Source organism: Ochotona curzoniae, unplaced genomic scaffold (genome assembly GCF_017591425.1).
Source record: "Ochotona curzoniae isolate NIBS_2020 unplaced genomic scaffold, NIBS_Ocur_1.0 contig_2723, whole genome shotgun sequence".
Taxonomy (NCBI): Eukaryota; Metazoa; Chordata; class Mammalia; order Lagomorpha; family Ochotonidae; genus Ochotona; species Ochotona curzoniae.
The window spans coordinates 798,630-816,931 of record NW_024465573.1 but is presented as its reverse complement, the minus strand read 5'-3'; the positions used below and the strand labels follow the sequence as shown (position 1 = coordinate 816,931).

The 18,302-nt window shown below is 43.8% G+C and overlaps 1 protein-coding gene and 1 non-coding gene across 3 annotated transcripts; one reads left to right on the top strand and one right to left on the bottom strand.

Moving 5' to 3' along the window:
* Positions 1 to 371: 371 nt before the first annotated feature.
* Positions 372 to 18,240, bottom strand: TMEM218 (transmembrane protein 218). Of its 2 annotated transcripts, XM_040976764.1 has the most exons (6): positions 18,200 to 18,240; positions 17,709 to 17,826; positions 6,323 to 6,487; positions 5,554 to 5,752; positions 4,606 to 4,708; positions 372 to 1,328 (listed from the first exon to the last, which is right to left on the bottom strand). In XM_040976764.1, exons 4-6 carry the CDS (start codon positions 5,661 to 5,663, stop codon positions 1,200 to 1,202), a joined length of 342 nt encoding a protein of 113 aa, XP_040832698.1. In that variant the 5' UTR covers positions 5,664 to 5,752; positions 6,323 to 6,487; positions 17,709 to 17,826; positions 18,200 to 18,240; the 3' UTR covers positions 372 to 1,199. The 2 variants fall into 2 exon arrangements, with proteins under 2 accessions (XP_040832698.1, XP_040832696.1); XM_040976762.1 differs by having other exon boundaries at positions 5,554 to 6,487.
* On the top strand, positions 12,218 to 12,343 carry LOC121154359. The gene has a single exon (XR_005883501.1). It is a non-coding gene; the product is annotated as a U6atac minor spliceosomal RNA (small nuclear RNA).
* Positions 18,241 to 18,302: the final 62 nt, after the last annotated feature.

The window sequence follows — 18,302 nt, the reverse complement described above, 5'->3', positions numbered from 1 at the left end:
CACTTCCCATCCAGCTCCCTGCCTGTGGCCTGGGAAAGCAGTCGAGGACAGCCCAAGGCTTTGGGACCCTGCACCCATGTAGGATACCCAGAAGAAGTTCCTGGATCCTGGCTTCAGATCAGCATAGCATCAGCCGTTGCGCTCACTTGGGGAGTGAATCATCGGACAGAAGATCTTCCTCTCTGTCTCTCCTCCTCACAGTATATCTGACTTTCCAATAAATAAATAAATCTTAAAAAAAAAAAAAGACACAAGATAACTTAGGGAGTCTTTTTGAGTCTTACAAGGTGGATGCAGAATGGAGCCCCTCAATTCAATGACAAATTTCACCTGGCCCAGGAGACCACACAAGTACAAAGTTACGTCTAAGGCCAAGAATGTGGGTTCTTTACTAGGTTTGAAGAAAGGCCTGATAAGGTGGGAAAAGACAGTTATCTCAAATGGATGCTTATGGAACTCAAATAAAGACACACAGGGGCGCGATATCCTGGGAGAAAAGACACAGAGAAACATGGCAGGGTGACAAAAATACAGCCTTTCTATGCTTTTCCTCTCATCTCCAAGCAAACTTATATAAAACTGCTGAAACTAGAAAACAATGGCCAAGAGTTGGGACTGAAAATCAGTCATGTGGTTGCTGCTTATTGCCTTACTAGAGCAGAGGGAATTGACACCCGCTGCCTTCGCGGCGCTCTGGAATGAAAGGCACCCGAGTCTTCCCAATCAGAAGTTTATTTCGACACAGTAGTGTAATCTTCTGAACTGGTGTGCTCTTCCTTTCCACATGAGTCCAACCTCAAAACCAAGAATTTCTCCTGTTACCAAAATGACGAGGTTCTTGGATTGGACAACCAAGTCAACGTTCTCCTTTCCCCCAAATGTACTAACAACTGATAATGTGTTCTACAGACTCCTTTTGCTATTTCCCTTTCAAAACAGATGGAAATCCCGAGGTACAGACACCAAGAAGACAGCAGTATCCCTCTGACAGTGGTGAGAATCTACTGTTGCAGGGGCGGTCTGGCAACCCTGATTCCAGCAGCGAGGACTCCAGAGACGTGTCTTAGTGATGAGCGCATATGCCTCTGATCTCCATGGTCTGAGGACTGTTGAAACAAGGCTCTGCAGAGTGTCTCTGCTCATCAATGACACCAAAATGAAATGGAGGACAGGGTCCTGGTTTCTCCAAAGAACTCTCACTAGGCCCGCAGTGGCTTGGCATAGATGGGCTCCAGGACATGAGTTAGAACCAGGAAGAGGCCTCCAAGGAAGACAGCACTGATGAATGCCAGCAGGGCGTAGCGGCCAATGAAAAAGGCATCCACAATCTGGACAAAGAAATCATTACAGTGAAATTACCATCACTTCAGCACTCTGGCTCTGGACCAAGAATCTGTTCATATCTGTGACTTCCAGTACCACCCTGCCTGGAGTCTTCCTTGTAAATGGATGAGAACGAATATTTTTCTCAACTCCCTTGGCAGAGGACACTGGGTAAAGAAAAGGATTAATGAGGTACAGGAAACAAATGGTTCAATTTAGGAGATTCACAAACACTTCAAAATCCCCGAATGAGTTTGTCTGTGTTCTGAAACCAATAATTTCAAAGAGTTAAGGAGAAGCTTGCCTGGTAATAGAAAGACTCATTTTTTGCTGTTGATTAAGCACTTATTATAAATAATTTTAACATACAAACAGCATAATACCCACACGTATCTAGGATTCAACCCTAAAAACCAGTGACCCAATGCCATTTCAGTGATAACCATTTTAAACATGAAAAGGGGTCTCTTTGAGGCTGTCAAGGGGGAAGAGTCACAAACCACAACACTCATTACCTATCGTACCGAGGGACTGGGAAATGGCCATTTACCTGAGATACTAAAGCACTAAGAAAAGCAGCTTGCCCCAAATCACAGTTGGGGGCCTGGCAATCTGCTACATCCAATGGATGAAAGTTGTTGGTCTTAGTTGCAACAACCTAAGACTGATGTTGGTTTTATCCACTTGTCTATTGCCCCCTATCAGAGTTCCATTCTCCCTAGATCCAAATGCTGGCGCTTATACCGCAGCAGAAAGCCACTTGATCTACAGATTTGATGGGACAGCAACACAAGGCAAATGACCAAGTGACTTCAGAGACCCTTTGAAAACCATTACCTAGAAAAGAACCCAAAACACCTGGAAGGTGAGTGTGGGAGACAGAATAATGGCCCAAAGATGTCCATATCCTAATCCTCTGACACTGTCAATGTGTCAGATTAGATGACAGAACCAAGGTCATTAATCAGCTGAAATCAAAGTAGGGAGATGGGTCTGGATCTCTCAACCCAGATGAGTTGCAATCTAGTCACAGGCGTACTTAAACATTTCTGTCTCTCAAATAAACAAATTAATCTATTTACATGCAAGTGGAAGAGGGAAGCAGAAGAGAAGGGAGAGAGAGATGAAGGATGAAGCAGGCCAGACAGGTGTTACACTGCTGACTCTGAAGATGAGTGGAGATGTACGTCAAGGAGCAGGAGCACTGTTTTAGGAGCTGAAAACAGTGAGGACGTAGATTCTTCCTGGGAGGCTCCAGACAGAAATGCGACCATGTCCACCCCGAGTTAGCCCTCTGAGGCCGACTTTGGATTTCTGCTGAATGGTAAGACATCTCTGTGCTGTGAGCCACTAAGTTTGCAGTAACTTGTTACAGCAGCCACAGAAAACTAATACAGGAGAGCTACTGTCAGAGCAAAGCTGTGATCACTCAGAACCAAAGACACCAAGAAGAAAAGGACCACAGACACCCCAGCTGCCCCAGAGCTTCCCCCTGCAGTCAACTTCTAGCAAAGGTCAGTCAGATTAAACAGCGTTAACATAATTTTGACCTTGGCCCCCATACAGAAAAAGTCTCTGGCGGGCTACACGTTTGCTCGTTCGACATGTTTCACTTTTTAATTAGCCAATTAGCAGGCTCTGGGTGCAGAAGGCCCAGGCCATGTATTATTGATACAGTATTGAGCCAGGCTGCTGCAGGAGTCAGCCCTCGAAGCCTGACGATGAGAACTCAGTTTCTGCTGGTCATGCTGACGAACATATTTTGCTCAAACCCAATTCTCCTTCCTCTGGGTCTGACGCTCATATGACAGAGAAGAGATGGATTGATCTCAAAACAGCGTTTGCTCTGAGCGCTTCTTCCAATATTCACATCTGCATCAATCCAGATGGACAGCTGCCTTCACCACTCTGCTGGTTCAAAAGGAAACAGGGAATTTACCCCGAGCTCACACACACGGTGCTGACACCTTCAAAGTGGGTCCCAAATGCTGATAAAAAAGAAACAAAAAAAACAACAAAAAACCTGGCAACTATGGAAATATTTCTTTGAATTTGTGTGCTATGGTATCCTTTGCAGTTTTCAGAACCAATTTCTTTCTTTTTGCTGTGGGTGGTCTAGATGGAGTTGGAACTATGTGTCAAGTTTTGGTTCAAAAGTTAGATAATTTTGTGTGCTGTTGTCCAGTGTCAGAATGGTAACCTGCCACCTATCTGGGATAACTCCTATCTGACTGTTGAGTCCCTGAGAACAAAGATCTTGAAGATGGAAACGTGCTGGAATCCCCACTCTGCCTTCTTCTATAGATGAATGACCTTGGTCAAACTGCCTCAACTTCATTCAGCCAGAAGTGTCCTAGCCTATAAGAAGGGGATAATAATAGTACCTACTTTATGCTCCCTAGGGGTCTCTTGAGCTTTAAATGAGAATATGCAAACAACACACTTAGCAGTGGATCTGGCGCACAGTAATCCTTTAAAAATTGCTATTATCATGATAACTACTTTCAGAATCAAAATGCAGGTTGAAAGGAAAGAAACTATAAGGAACAACAGGAAAAAAGGCGATACTATTACAAAGATCCTTAGATTCTGAGACCAGCCATGTCTGGTAAGGCCACAGCCCCAAATCAGGAATCAACCAGATTGATGGGAGTCTCCAGCAAAGGACTATGGGAAATGTTAAAAGTCCACTTAGAACAGTGAGTGCTGGGCAGATGTGCTCCCAGGAGGGAGGACTGAGGGATCCCAGAAGATTGTTGGGTACTGAATTTGTCGAGTTTCTGCTATCCAGGTCCTCTTTCCTCACTGCTTTTCTCTATGAGAATTACATGCTTTGAATCTCAGGGAGAGGCAAAAACATGCCATTCGGCACCCTGAAGACCCTGCACAAATCTTGCCTGAGGACTTGAGGTTCTGAGCAAAGGCTATCAGAAATGGGACTGTGACCCCTTCAGGATTAGGCCCATGCAGACAGCTAACTCATTTCCTCTTTCCCTCTCCCCTTAGTAGGGGGTGGCTTTCAGACATTTTGTCATGTTGCTTGCTGCAAACTGATGAGGCCTAATCCGGCAAACAGCACACAGGTGGGGTTGCCAACAGGCTTCCGAAGATCCTTCTCCTGGCTGAAGGGTCAGGAGGAACTTCAAACACCCTCTGAGCTTTTGCTGTCACCATGTGGACCTCGCAGTTCCCTGGCCTGTGTCAGGAGACCACAGGACAGAGGTTGAGAGCAGGAGGAAGCAAAGCTATAGCATAGGAGGCAACATGGACCCAAAGCTTTACCTTAATCTCTGCCTCCGGGGCTGGAAATTCACTGGCTCGGGGGAATAGCAACAGGACTGCCGTGATGATCAGGGCACCGAGGAACACAAAAATGACAGAGAACCTGGGACCACAAAGACAGAATATTAAAGCACTGCTAAGGTTTCTTTTCTATGGGAAAGAACCTGGGCTGGCTGCCCCCTGGGACCACTATTTTATGTTCTAGTGTCTTATCAGTATCTAAAGGCTTGCTGTCCACACCCCTTTCATTCTAAATCTTTCATCCTAAATGGCCACCAGCTGGGTACATGTCCACTTACTCTTGAAAATTTCAAATTCTTGTGAATGAGAATTTGCAGTTTTCACTTCTGTTGCTGTCCAAAGTAATAATTGAGAAAAACCAAAGCTGCCCTCCCGACCCTCTGCTTCTCTTGCTTTAGGTCACAACACCTCAGTGGACTCTGTTAAGTTTCTTTCACACACTGACACTGTGTCACCAGAGCGTAGTGAGTCCATGTGTGGCCTGAACCACGTGCTGACATCAACCCGCAGTGCAGTCAGCCCAGCTCACTCAATGCTTCCTTACTTTCCTGGGCCCATGTCTCGAGCCTCAGGGTCTGGATGAAATCCCTGCTATAAACCTGAACAATTACGAAACATATGCAGGTACAAATCCCCAAGATGTGAAAGAGGTAGTGGGGGCAGATCTTTTTATCATTTCTTGTGCCTGCCCCCTCCTCATGTCTTCTACAATGACAACTGCCAACTACCACTTCCCTTCTCCTCCCACCTCTGTCTTGGAGCATAAATAGTACAGTTAGTGCTTATGGTAAGCAGTAAAGATGCAACTCATTCAGAATGCCAGTAATTACAAAAATGATCTTCGGAATTCTAAATGTTTAATGAACGTCAGCGATTTTGCCTCTAATTGCTCTCACCTAGGATTCCCAGTTGGAAAGAATGCCTTACCTGGCGACCCCTGAGGCTCTGGACAACAGCACACACAGCAGCAGGACCAACACCCAGAGCAGGGCCAGGATGAACACCCCTGCACCCACTCCTAGCACAGTGCCGGCCATGCTGTGCGGGAAGGCGGCCTGGGACTCAACTCGCAGAACCACTGCCCAGCACACACCACGATGTGTCCTCTGCTCCGGCCGCTGCCTTCCTGCCAACATGTCACCAGTGTTCATGAAGCCATTTAGACAACTACAGAAAGCACACACTCATTCAGGTATTATTTTTGGTGAGCAAACCTCAATAAAGGTTTTTTAATTTCCAAAAATCCAGGTGTCTTTTAAAGGAAACTAGAAATTTCTTTTACTTTTTATGTATCTCATAATCACTTGAAAGGCAGATAGAGACACACAGAAGTTCTTCCCTAAATGCCTACAACAGTCAGGGCTAGACCAGGTCAAAGGAGGAGCATGGGACTCCATCCAAGTTCCCACATGGGTAACAGGAGCCAAGTGCTCGAGCCAGCACCTACTGCCTCCCAGGGTAGAGTTGCCAGGACCTGAACCCAGGCACTCAAATGTGAGATGTGGGCATCCCACATAGGGGCTTAACCACCACACAAACACCTGCCTCACAGAACTAGAGATTTCGAACCTAAAGAAAGAAATTCTTGCAGAAACTGGGAGTAGTATCATCCTGAAGTTGGGACTTGGGTTCCAGTTCAACTTCTTGCCCTGGCCCACATCAGAAGGCTCGAGTCTCCCCTGATCCAAAACCCTACCTGAGGATGGCTGGGAGGCCTCAGTGCCCGCAAGCCCTGCTGTCAGAGCAAAGTAGAAGCCTCTAATGAAATCTGTGGTAATGGCTTTGACTCAGCAGGCCGTCCAGGGACAAACTTCCCACTCCATGGTCGAAGTGCTCATTCACAAAATGGAAAGTCACAGTCCTAAAGAAGATGGAGAACAGCCATCATTCAGTGTGAACATCATTGTGTGCTAAGGACTTCCAGCACCCTCACCTCCTCCCGGTGGAAGGTTCCAGGGAGACACCACGGGACCCCGGCCGTGGGAGAGGTGAGCGCTAACTGTGTTTGTTTCCTCATGACAACAGAAAGCCACTCTCTCATGGTTCTAGAGGCCTGGGGTTCAAAATAAAGGTGTCAGGAGGTTCACTGCCTCTGAGTGCCCAGGAGGAGAAGCCCGTTTGCCTCTCCCGCTTACCAGGGGCTCCAAGCTCTCCTCGGCTTTGCCTTCCAGCTCCCAGCTCCGCTGCCATCTCCACACACCCTTCCTTGTGTGCCTGTGTGTGTGTTTCTCTTCATGTGTCATAAGGACACTTTTCCACTGGGTTTAAGATCCACCCACAGAGCCTAGTACAATATGAAGATGAACCTTAATTCACCTTCAAGGACTTCCTTTCCTTTCTTTTCTTTCTTTCTTTTTTTTTTTTTTTTGGCCAAATAAGGTCATATTCAGGTTCTGCAAAGGTTAGGACGTGCACATATTTTTTGGTGGGTATAGGGGCACCATTCTACCTCCTCCTGGGTATATAATACCCTAGAATCTCCATGGCTTAATTTTTTTTTAAAGATTTATTTTTATTATTTTTTTATTGGAAAGGCGGATATACAGAGAGGAGGAGACACAGAGAGGAAGATCTTCCGTCTGATGATTCACTCCCCAAGTGACCGCAATGGCCGATGCTATGCCGATCCAAAGCCAGAATCCTCTTCCAGGTCTCCCACGCGGGTGCTGGGTCCCAAAGCTTTGGGCCGTCCTCGACTGCTTTCCCGGGCCACAGGCAGGGAGCTGGAAGGGAAGTGGGGCTGCCAGGATTAGAACCGGTGCCCATATGGGATCCCGGGTGTGCAAGGCGAGGACCTTAACCACTGCACCATCGCACCAGGCCCACCATGGCTTAATTTTTAAACTTCAGAGACAAGCCTTCCTGAAACCAACAATTTCTTTGTTAGGCTGCTGGGCTTTCTTATTCTGGGTTTAAACACCATAAAAAAAAAGCCTACCTATGAGTTCATTACAAAGAGGATGCATTTAAACAAATTTTTAAAAAGATTTGTTCAATCAACATGTGACAGAAGTGAACAGGCCAGGTCTTTGGCTAGAAGCTTAAGGTGTACTAGAGAGCATGGTCACCTAGTCAACCCTCTGCATCCCCACTGCATCCAGGTAAGCAGTGAAAGGCAAGTGCAGCTGGCACTGAGGGTGTGAGGAGGACCACAAGGGCATGCTCTCAGTAACCCCCAGGTGTCAAGTTCTTGCCCAGCTCTTGGCCTTTGAAACTGCTCTTTCCACTGACTGGAATTAACCCTCGACCCTAGAAGAGGATATGAGCAGTAAATAGCTGCTGGATGAATGAAAGAAACAGCACTAACAAGTCCACCACAGGATCATGTGAGAAAGCTGACTACGGCTTTTGGTAAACATGCTGACCAGGGCTAACACAGGGAAGTGCCACAAACTCTCTCTGCAGGTAAGAGTTAAGCTAAGAATGAATGCTACACAAAGCATAAGATAAACATCAGTAACAGAAACAGGATTAATACAAGCTGAAAAAGCAGAAAAAAAAAAAAAACAAGAAGCAAAAGGAAAGAAAATATAAAATAAGACTGCAAAAACAAACCCAAATACAGCAATAATCATAGTAAATGCACACAGACTGCACTTGATTAAGAGATTCTCCTAGGGCCCAGCGCAGTAGCCCAGTAGTTAGAGTCCTTGCCTTGCATGTGCCAGGATCCCAGATAGGTGCCGGTTCATTTCCCAGCTGTTCCACTTCCCTTCTAGCTCCCTGCTTGTGTCCTGGGAAAGCAGCAGAAGACAGCCCAAAGCCTTGGGACGCTGCAACTGCCTGGAAGATCTGGAAGAAGCTCCTAGCTCCTGGCTTTGGATCAGCTCTGTTCCAGCTGTTGCAGCGACTTGGGGGGTGATTCAGCGGACAGAAGATCTTTCTCTGTATCTCCTCTCAGCAAATCTGGCTTTCCAATTAAAAAAACAAACAAACAAAAACCACAAGATTCTCATAATAATTTTTTTTTAAAAAAAAGCTCTTTGAAAACACCACACTGAAAGTATAACAAGAAGTTAAAAATAAACAGACTGAGAAAGATACATAAAAAAAAAAAAAAAACCAGGAGAAGAAGGTAATGGGGAAATATCCATGGATACAGAAGTTTAGTTTTTATCTTGTAAGATAAAAACAGTTTACGGGTGTGTTCACAACAACGTTAACATATTTAACATTATTGAACTATACACTTGATAACAGCTAAGATGGTGACATTTTGGGTTTTTTAAAATACAATTAAAAAATAAATGAAACAAAATAAAATATAAGCTGGGTAAACACCATTATTATCAAGAAAAAACGTTGTAACACTTTTGAAAATATTACTAAGAACAAACACCCAAAGAAATAATTTAGCAAAAAGCTACAACTTGAAATATGAGTTTATAAATCCAAAACTGACAGAAGCACCTAATAAACCTAATGAAATATTTTAACATTCCTGTCTCAAAAAACTGACATCGGGTAAAAACATTAAAATAGTTCACTAAGGGAATATCTGAATGATCAATATGTAAAAAGGAGTTCTATTCATTAGCCAGCAGGAAACTGCAAGTGAAAACAAAATTTTAATATCTGCATGCACCCACAGAGTGGTTAAAACTAAATGAAAGAGCACTAAGTGCTGGCAAAGAAACCAAGTAACTAGAGCCTCATATGATGGTAGTTAGGGTGTAAACTGTTACAATTGCTTTGGAGCCTACCAGCTTCAGCTGAATAACTAAATATCCATGTGCCCCAAATTCCACTCTTATACCTAGGCGTATCCCCAACAGAAATAAACACCGAGGGTCACCAAGACATCTTCAACAAGTTCACTGCAGCCCTATATAAAATAGTTGAAAAAAAAAAAAAAAACCTCTCAAATATCCACCAACAGAATATGTAGAATTACATGCATGATCGCTTCCTCTCTACAGTAGAACAGTAGAACAGTATAAAGCAAGGGAAATGCATAACCCAAACCCAGAGTCAACGAAGTAACTGTATCTCATGTTACCAAGTGGAAGAAATCAGGGGCTTTTTTTCCATTAAGAGACTTTACATTGTATTATTCCACTTATCTACTGGGGAAAACAAGTCAAACTGCCTTGGGGGCAGAAGGCAATTTTTACCTTAGTGGAGTGTAATGACTGATGGGGGTCATAAATACAATTGTTTCTTGATTTGCATGCTGATGACCTGGCTTTGCTCATTTTATTAAATTGTATCTAGCTACACACTATACATTCTTCAGTATGTGTGTTACAAGTCAATAAAATGTTAACCTTAAGAAACACTAGCCAGGGGACTCAAGATGACAGAACAGGGTAAGAATACGATTAAACAGATGGAGAAACATTAGCCAGTGTGAAGCAGAGAGGGCACATTCCACGAAATAAGAGAGGACAAAAGGACAGCAGAGGCTTACCTGGAGACTGACACAGGAAAGCAGCAACACAACAGTGTGGTGTTGCAGTGACTGATACCCAGTGGCATTCAGCCAGTGCTGATCTGAACTGCACCAGCAACTGGAACTCCACCATTAGCAGGTGGGAAAGGACTTTCACCAGGAGCTCAGGAGGAGAACTCATACAAAGAATTGCTCATTCTGCTGGTCTGTTTGATTTGACCAGGAGCATAGACAGAGAATCAGATCCCAGATGGGCAATGCGGGAACAGAGTGGATTTCACAACCCAGTCCACCCCCTAAAGCCATATCGGGCACCATTTTGTTTAAGAAGGCAAAGGCCAAAGGGCAGGATTGAGCATGCACTGAGCTGGGAGTGAACTCATTTCTGGCTCAGTGAACTGCAACAACGTAGCATCCTACAGGTTCCACCCAAAACAGGTCCAGGTAGTCCTCAGAACTGATGGCCAGCAGAACAAGAACTCTGGTGGTGGCAAATCAGGTGCCATTTCATACACTGTGGCAAAGGCTTTAAGACTTCAGGGGACAACAGTGAGCTGTGCAATGCACTGAGCTCGGCAAGAACTCCCTGAGCTCAGTGAATTGCACTGGTCCCACAGGAAAAATAGTACTAACTTTAGCATCATACAGGTCAAAATAGATCCCTGTGGCTCTCAGACCTAACGGCCAACAGGTTCTGACAAGATCACCACCAAAATAACAGTCTAACTATATAGGACACCTGGTGTCTCCCAAATCCCGAAAACTGCTCTAACAGGAAGAGGGGAAAAGGTTGAACAGACAACAGGACAGCCTCAGCACAGAATCACAGGAGATGGAGAGTGGTGAGCCAGGAGCTAAGGGTATGGAGACCATGGTGGAAATCCAGTATAAGAACCCAGACCTGGAACTCGCTGGACGTTGTGGCACAAGTGACTTCAAACAAAGAACCATGTACCCACTGCAATAAGTAAAATTGAACTGTAGACCTGTGGGCAACAGAGCTTATAAACCTGTCCCAAGGAAAAGAATCTACTAACCAGAAGTACAATGACCAAGAGCAAAAGAGGAGACAAAGGCACAATGAATATTACTGAAGAATATCTGCAAAGGAGCAAAACCCTTTGCCAACCTCAGAGATAACAGAGGAAGACATCAAGAAAACGGGAAACAGAATTCAAAACACTTGTTATAAAGCTTCTTATCAACAACAAGAAGCACATAATATAGAAGTGCAAGGAATTTAAGGAATATTTCACACTGGAAATGAATCAAATGAAAGTTGACATATCAGAAATGAAGAATACAGTGGAACAAATTAAATGAATTCATCCAAAATAGAATGAAGGAGGCAGAAGAAAGAATCTCAAAATTGGAAGATATTTCCTGTCACCAGGAAGAAACAATAAAAAGCTGGAAGCAGAGCTGGGTCAAACTAAAAAAAGGTATTCAAGAACTGAAAGACACTATTAGAAGGTACAGAAAGAGAAGCTGAGTTTGCAAATGTATTTAATGAAATAATAAGGGAAATTTCCCCTAATCCAGAGAAAGAATTGGGAAGCAACATCCAGGAGGGACACAGAACTCCCAACAGGGCTGACCAAAAGCTATCTTCACCATGACACATGATCATCAAGCTCTATTCAATTGAACAGAAGGAAAAGATTCTTAAATGTGCACATTAAAAATATCAACTGACATAAAGGAATGCCAACTAAATTCACAGGAGTCCTCTCACAGGAAATTCTACAGGCCAGAAGAGAATGGAGTGACTTATTCCAGATTGTAAAAGAAAACAATTGTCAGCCCAGGATAACATGACCAGCAGAGTTTTCCTTTGTCTTTGAAAATGAATTAAATTCTTCCACAGTAAAGAAAAGTTAAAAGAATTTGCCCCTTTCAAACCTGCCCTACAAAGGATACTTCAAGATGTTCTCTTGACAGAGAAGAGGAATAGCAGCCACAAAAACCAAAGGCAAATGTGAAGAGCATCCCAGTAAAATAACATAAGACTAAATCAACCAACAACTCATTGCTAAAATGACAGGACCAAATTACTACCCATTCAGATTAACCCTGAATGTAAATGGCTTAAACTCTTCAATCAAACCTCATAGATTAGTAGACTGGGTTGAAAAGAAACAAAACCCATCTATTTGTTGCCTACAGGAGACATATCTTACCAACAAAAAGATCAACAGAGTGTCCTATGAAAGGAGAGAAGGTCAGCACTCCCCTTGACAAGGATGGAAGAGGCCCTCGGGCCTGACAACATGCATACGGTTAAGGCACTGCCACCTACTTCGTGGCATCTAACCACTGTTTTTGGGCCCGATGGCGTGGCCTAGCGGCTAAAGTCCTCGCCTTGAATGCCCGGGATCCCATATGGGAACCGGTTCTAATCCCAGCAGCTCCACTTCCCATTCAGCTCCCTGCTTGTGGCCTGGGAAAGTTGTTGAGGACGGCCCAAAGACTTGGGACTCTGCACCCGTGTAGGAGACCTTGAAGAAGTTCCTGGATCCTGGCTTCGGATCGGTATAGCCCCAGCCGCTGCGCTCACTTGGGGAGTGAATCATCAGATGCAAGATCTTTCTCTCCGTCTCTCCTCCTCTCTGTATATCTGACTTTCCAATAAAAATAAAATCAATCCTAAAAAAAAAATTATGAAAAACAAAGAGCAGCAGAAACTGTATCTCATTTATTTTTATGCTTTTTGTGTTTAGTTTAATCTCTTCAAAACAGTTTCTTCTGATTAAATTCTTCACTGACTCATAAATCATATAGTAGCATCATTTTCTTCAAGAAGGTTCTTGATTTTTTTTCCATTTCTTCAGTGACACATTAGTCATTCAGTAGCATGTTATTTCACTTCTTGGCATTTTTAATTTCTTCTTTTTTTCCTGTTGTTGACTTTATTTTGTGGTTTTCATTTAAGGGGATATGCAGTAGCTGCGTAATGCAGACTATCATATGCAGTAGCGTATTATTTAACTTCATGGTGTTGTAAACTTCTATTTTTCTTCCTGTTGTTGATTTTGTATTGTGGCTTTTCATTTAAGGGGATGTATAGTCACTGCGTAACGGAGACTGTCATATCCAGATGTGAAGATACAATGCAGTATGCACCTCTACTTCCAGATCAAAGACGGATGCCCAATAAAAGTGCTAACTATATCTTGACAGTAGGAGGCTGGACTATGCCATTGTCCATGCCCACAATGATGGACATATGACTGTATGAAGAACTATACTATAGTAATAATACAGGGGAACTCAGTGGGGGAGGGAGAAAGACTTGGGATGGGCATAAGGGAAATTCCTGGACCTATGTAACCATATCATAAAATTATAATAATAAATAATAAAAAAGAAACACTAGCCAAATCTAACCTATGGACCCCACTGACATGGGTTCCAAAGCAAACAAAGCAAATATAAAAACTTTCTCTGACATGACTGGGAAATCCAAAAATTTGGATACTGGACAATAATAGTTACCATTTACTTTTTTAACACTGATTTTAAAAAATAATGTTATACTTTTAAAAATTCTTTTTTTTTTTTTTTTAAGATTTATTTTTATTATTTTCTCATTGGAAAGGCGGATATACAGAGAGGAGAGACAGAGAGGAAGATCTTCCGTCCGATGATTCACTCCCCAAGTGAGCGCAACGGTCGATGCTATGCCGATCCGAAGCCAGGAGCCTCTTCCGGGTCTCCCACGCGGGTGCAGGTTCCCAAAGCTTTGGGCCGTCCTCGACTGCTTTCCCAGGCCACAGGCAGGGAGCTGGAAGGGAAGCGGGGCTGCCGGGATTAGAACCGGCGCCCATATGGGATCCCGGGCGTGCAAGGTGAGGACCTTAACCACTTGCGCCACCGCGCCGGGCCCTAAAAATTCTTTATGATACACATATAGCCACAACAAATGCAATAGATTACAGAGAACAGAAAATGGTGTCTGAAAGGCCCAATGTCTGGGAGAGAGGCGGTAAAAGGGCAGAAATGAAAGCAAGCAGGTCAGAAGCTAGCTGTAAAAGCTAGGAAATGTTTCCTGTGTTAATTTCTATACTTTTGAATACATTTGAAACTTTCACAATTAAAAGATGTTTGTGGATGGATAGGTATAAATAAGAAACACAAAAGATCTATACAATTTTATAACTGAAATTATAAAACTTTATTCAACGATATATTTTTTAAAAAATCTCTATAGAGAACTAACTCATGTTCCTAAATGAGAGGGTTCAATTAAAAGACCTCAATTTTCCTTAATCTGTACATTCAGTGCAATTCAAGTCAAAATAGAAAAATAAATTTTTAATGGAATTTGAAAAAAAATCCTAAATTTATGTTGAAGGGGGAAAAAAAGGCCACCAAAACAACTGAAGCAATTTTGAGAAATAGGATGGAAATTTGTCTTTCTTGTTGCTAACGGGTACAAAATACATTACATAATCAAGGTAATTAAAACAGTGTGATAGTGGCACAAAGACATATGGGCCAATAGTATGAAGTTGAGAAACCAGAAACAGATCCATGCATTTGCAAGAATTCTGTCCAGGACCACACTGGCTCGACAATTCAGAGGGGGAAAGATTCATAGATGGTGTGGTGTGAACAACTATCCAACGCAACATTCTGACGTTAGATCTCTGTGTCATACATGGAAGCCAATTTTAAGTGGGAAGTGATGCATAATAAAATAGCATATGTCTGAATATACAAATGTTCAGGCTGACTACGCTAGAATACATAATGAAGTACAGTAGTCAGATGCCTGCACCTAAACTTAGAATCACCAGGAGTGCAGAAGCCACAAACACAGACTGTGCAGGTGTGTTGTGCTGGCAACTCAAATATCACGAGCTGTGCTGCCTTCAGTTGTGCGATTTTGAGTAAAGAACTACTCTTGCTAAAAGTTCCAATCCACAGATAAGGAAAATTCTCCCTTGATGTATTTTAGGGTTACATTCCTGGAAATTTTACTATATTACACTTTACTAAAACAAATAATGCTTATATGATAGATGGAGTTAAGATCTAGCCCAAGATAATAAAAACCAATATCCGGTGGAGCACTCTAAAATTGTACAGGACACAAGGGAGGACTACCCCATGAATTACAAAACACCTAGCATCCCCAGGCTTGCTCTGTAAACCCCAGTAGCAAATTCCAGTCATAAAAATGACTGAATGTTGGGGCTGGCACAACGACTCAATTGGCTAATTCTCCACCTGCAAGTTCTAGCATCCTATATGGACCCTAGTCTATGTCCTGGCTGCTCCAATTGCCATCCAGCTCCTTGTTTGTGGCCTGGGAAAGCAGAAGATGGTCCACAGCCTTGGGACCCTGTACCCATGTGGGAGACTGGACGGTGCTCCTGGCTCCGGCCTTTGGATCTGTTAAGCTACAGTTGTTGTGGCCATTTGGGGAGAGAACCAGTGGATGGAAGATTCTTTCTGTCCCTCCTTCTCTCTGTATATCTGCTTTTCTAGATGAATTTAAAAAATAATAATAACTATGTCCTCACAAGCCCCAAAATATTCCACAGGCACAGTGCTGCCTCCTCAGAAAACCACTACCCAAGAAAACTTCACATAAGGAGACATGCAGAGATGTTCACTGCAGCTTCCTTCATTATAGCAAAACAGTAGGAAAAAAAACAAATCTCCATTAGAAGTGAGTGGATTCAATATAAAACCATCATCAGGAATGCTTCAAGTGAACATTCTTCATCTACACACATGCCTAAGAATGTATTTCCAAAACAATACCGAATGACAAAAGGTACAAGATGACACCCACAGCATCATACTAGTTGCGTGATTAAATCAAATTAGAAAGCAAAGGGCAGTATGTGTTATTTATGAGGTACATATATACAGGAAAACTATCAACATGTACACATGAATGATGCACAACAATTTTAGCAGTGTTTACCTCTGCAGAGGGAAGAAGGGAGAAGGAATGGGGCCAAGCAAGGGAGCAGAAGGGCTCTGAACTACATCTGCGTGATATTTTATTTCTTTAAAAGAAGACATTTTAGGCCAGTGCAAAGGCTCAACTAGCTAATCTTCCACCCCTATGCGTTGGCATTCCATATGGGTGCCGGTTCATGTCCCAACTGCTCCACTTTCCATCCCACTCCCTGCCTGTGGCCTGGGAAAGCAGTAGAGGGTGGCCCAAAGCCTTGGGACCCTGCACCCCACATGGGAGACACAGAAGAGCTCCTGGCTCCTAGATTCGGATTGGCTCAGCTCTGACTTTTGCAACCATTTAGGCAGTGAATCAGTGGATGGAAGATCTTTCTTTGTCTTCTTCTCTCTGTATAACCACTTTTCCAACAAAAATAAAGAAATCTTAAAAAAAGAAAACATTTAGGCAGATGTGCTATGTCAATTATTTATCTGGATGCAGGAGTATATGTATGTTTTATCCTACCCAATGATACAGCCCCTATTTTCAAATTCTTTGAGATAATCCTTGCTTTTTATAAAGGTAATGGCAACTGGGTACATGCTGGATTGAAGGCCAGAGATGAGTGACCAATCGTGGTTGTCCAGCTAAGGACTAATGCAGGTCTGCACACAGCTATGGAAATGAAGGCCTGTAAAGAGGGGGAGCTCTGAAGAAAAGACTATTCAATTGGTGCTGTTTTGGCTATTGCTCAGAGAACCTCTATTACCAACACACAGGATCAACGGCAGAGCTGACAAGACACTGGGCTCCATTTACCACACGGCTTCAAAATGATGAGACAAATAGCCCCAAGGGCTTCCGCGAAAAGGGTTTCTCACTTTCTTACCAAGCCACATTTTCTTACTAAGTGTGGAAAACAAAGACTGGGCACAGCACAGACTGCTTCTGCAGGAAGAAGTAACCACTGAGTCATTTTTGTCTTGTTAACTTAGTGTGTGAATACCATTTGGGATTATGTCCTGTTTGATTACAGATACGTTATTAGTGACAAAAGCAATCAAAATCAAAAAATAGCAGCTTAATTTTTATTTCAAGTTCAGTCTTTCTTCCAACTATGAAGCTAGACTGCAAGAGAAGGTCCATTAGGATCTATGGTATTTAAAACAGGTAACCCTGAGTAAGAACGTACAACCATGAAGACCTGGTTTAGTAGTTGACAACATGGCCATCATAGGACCAGCTTTTGTTTTGGGGTCATTCACCCCAACCAGGTGTTTGGAGTTTGTTTAAACCTTTTTTTTTTTTTCAAGATTTTTTTAAATTGGAAACTCAGATGTACAGAGGAGAGCCAGAGAGGAAGATCTTCCATCCGATGATTCACTCCCCAAGTGGCTACAATGGCCAGAGCTGAGCTGATCCGAAGCCAGGAGCTTCTTCCAGGTCTCCCACACGGGTGCAGGATTCCAAGGCTTTGGGCCGTCCTCAACTGCTTTCCCAGGCCACAAGTAGGGAGCTGGATGGGAAGTGGAGCTGTTGGACCGGCACCCATATAGGATCCTGGCGCGTGCAAGGCAAGGACTTCAGCCTCTAAGCTACTGTGCCGGACCCTGTTCAAATCTTTTAAATGTATGTGCGGTGCGTTCTTTGTTGCCCCAATGATTGGCTCTCCAAACCTGCACTGGGGGATCTGACCCCTGCGCACATTGCCTGTACAATTAACAATACAGGCTCATCACCGGGCTGAACGCTAAGGGCTATTATAAAAAGACTTACTGCACAGGAGAAGCGTGGTTCTGTGGTTCTGTGGTTCTGTGGTTGTGTGGTTCAGCCGCCCAAGCACTGCTGCTGGTGGGAGAGATATCTCCCACTCCCTGTCACACTCTCGCAAGCCCTTGAAAGTAACAGAAACCAGTGGGTTACTATACCTTCTAAAGGAATCCTTCTCCCCTTCCTTTGCAGCTACCCCAAACTTTCCAAAACTAACGGAGGCCGAGATAGATTTTCATACTTCTCATCCTTCCACTTTAAGAATGAACTTAAGTGGAACTTCGCTGAACTTAAGGGGGGAAAAAAGTGATGGTAACGTGTCTAACCTTTGTCATGTAACAAGAATGTCAGGAAGAGCAAACCCATGGACCTGGCCCAGGCCTGGTGCGACATGGCCGGGTGGGTGGGCTGCTCTGGCCAGCGGGGCCCATGGCGCCCACCAGCGTCCCGGCTCCGCGACCGGCCGCACCTGCGCCCCTCTCCCCGCTTTCCCTCACCAGGCACAGGAGGCATCTGACTCATGTGGGAGTCTTCCTGACTGTGTGAGGCGCCTTGCCTGGGTCCAGGACGGCGCACGCCTTCTCCCAGCCTCCGCGGTCT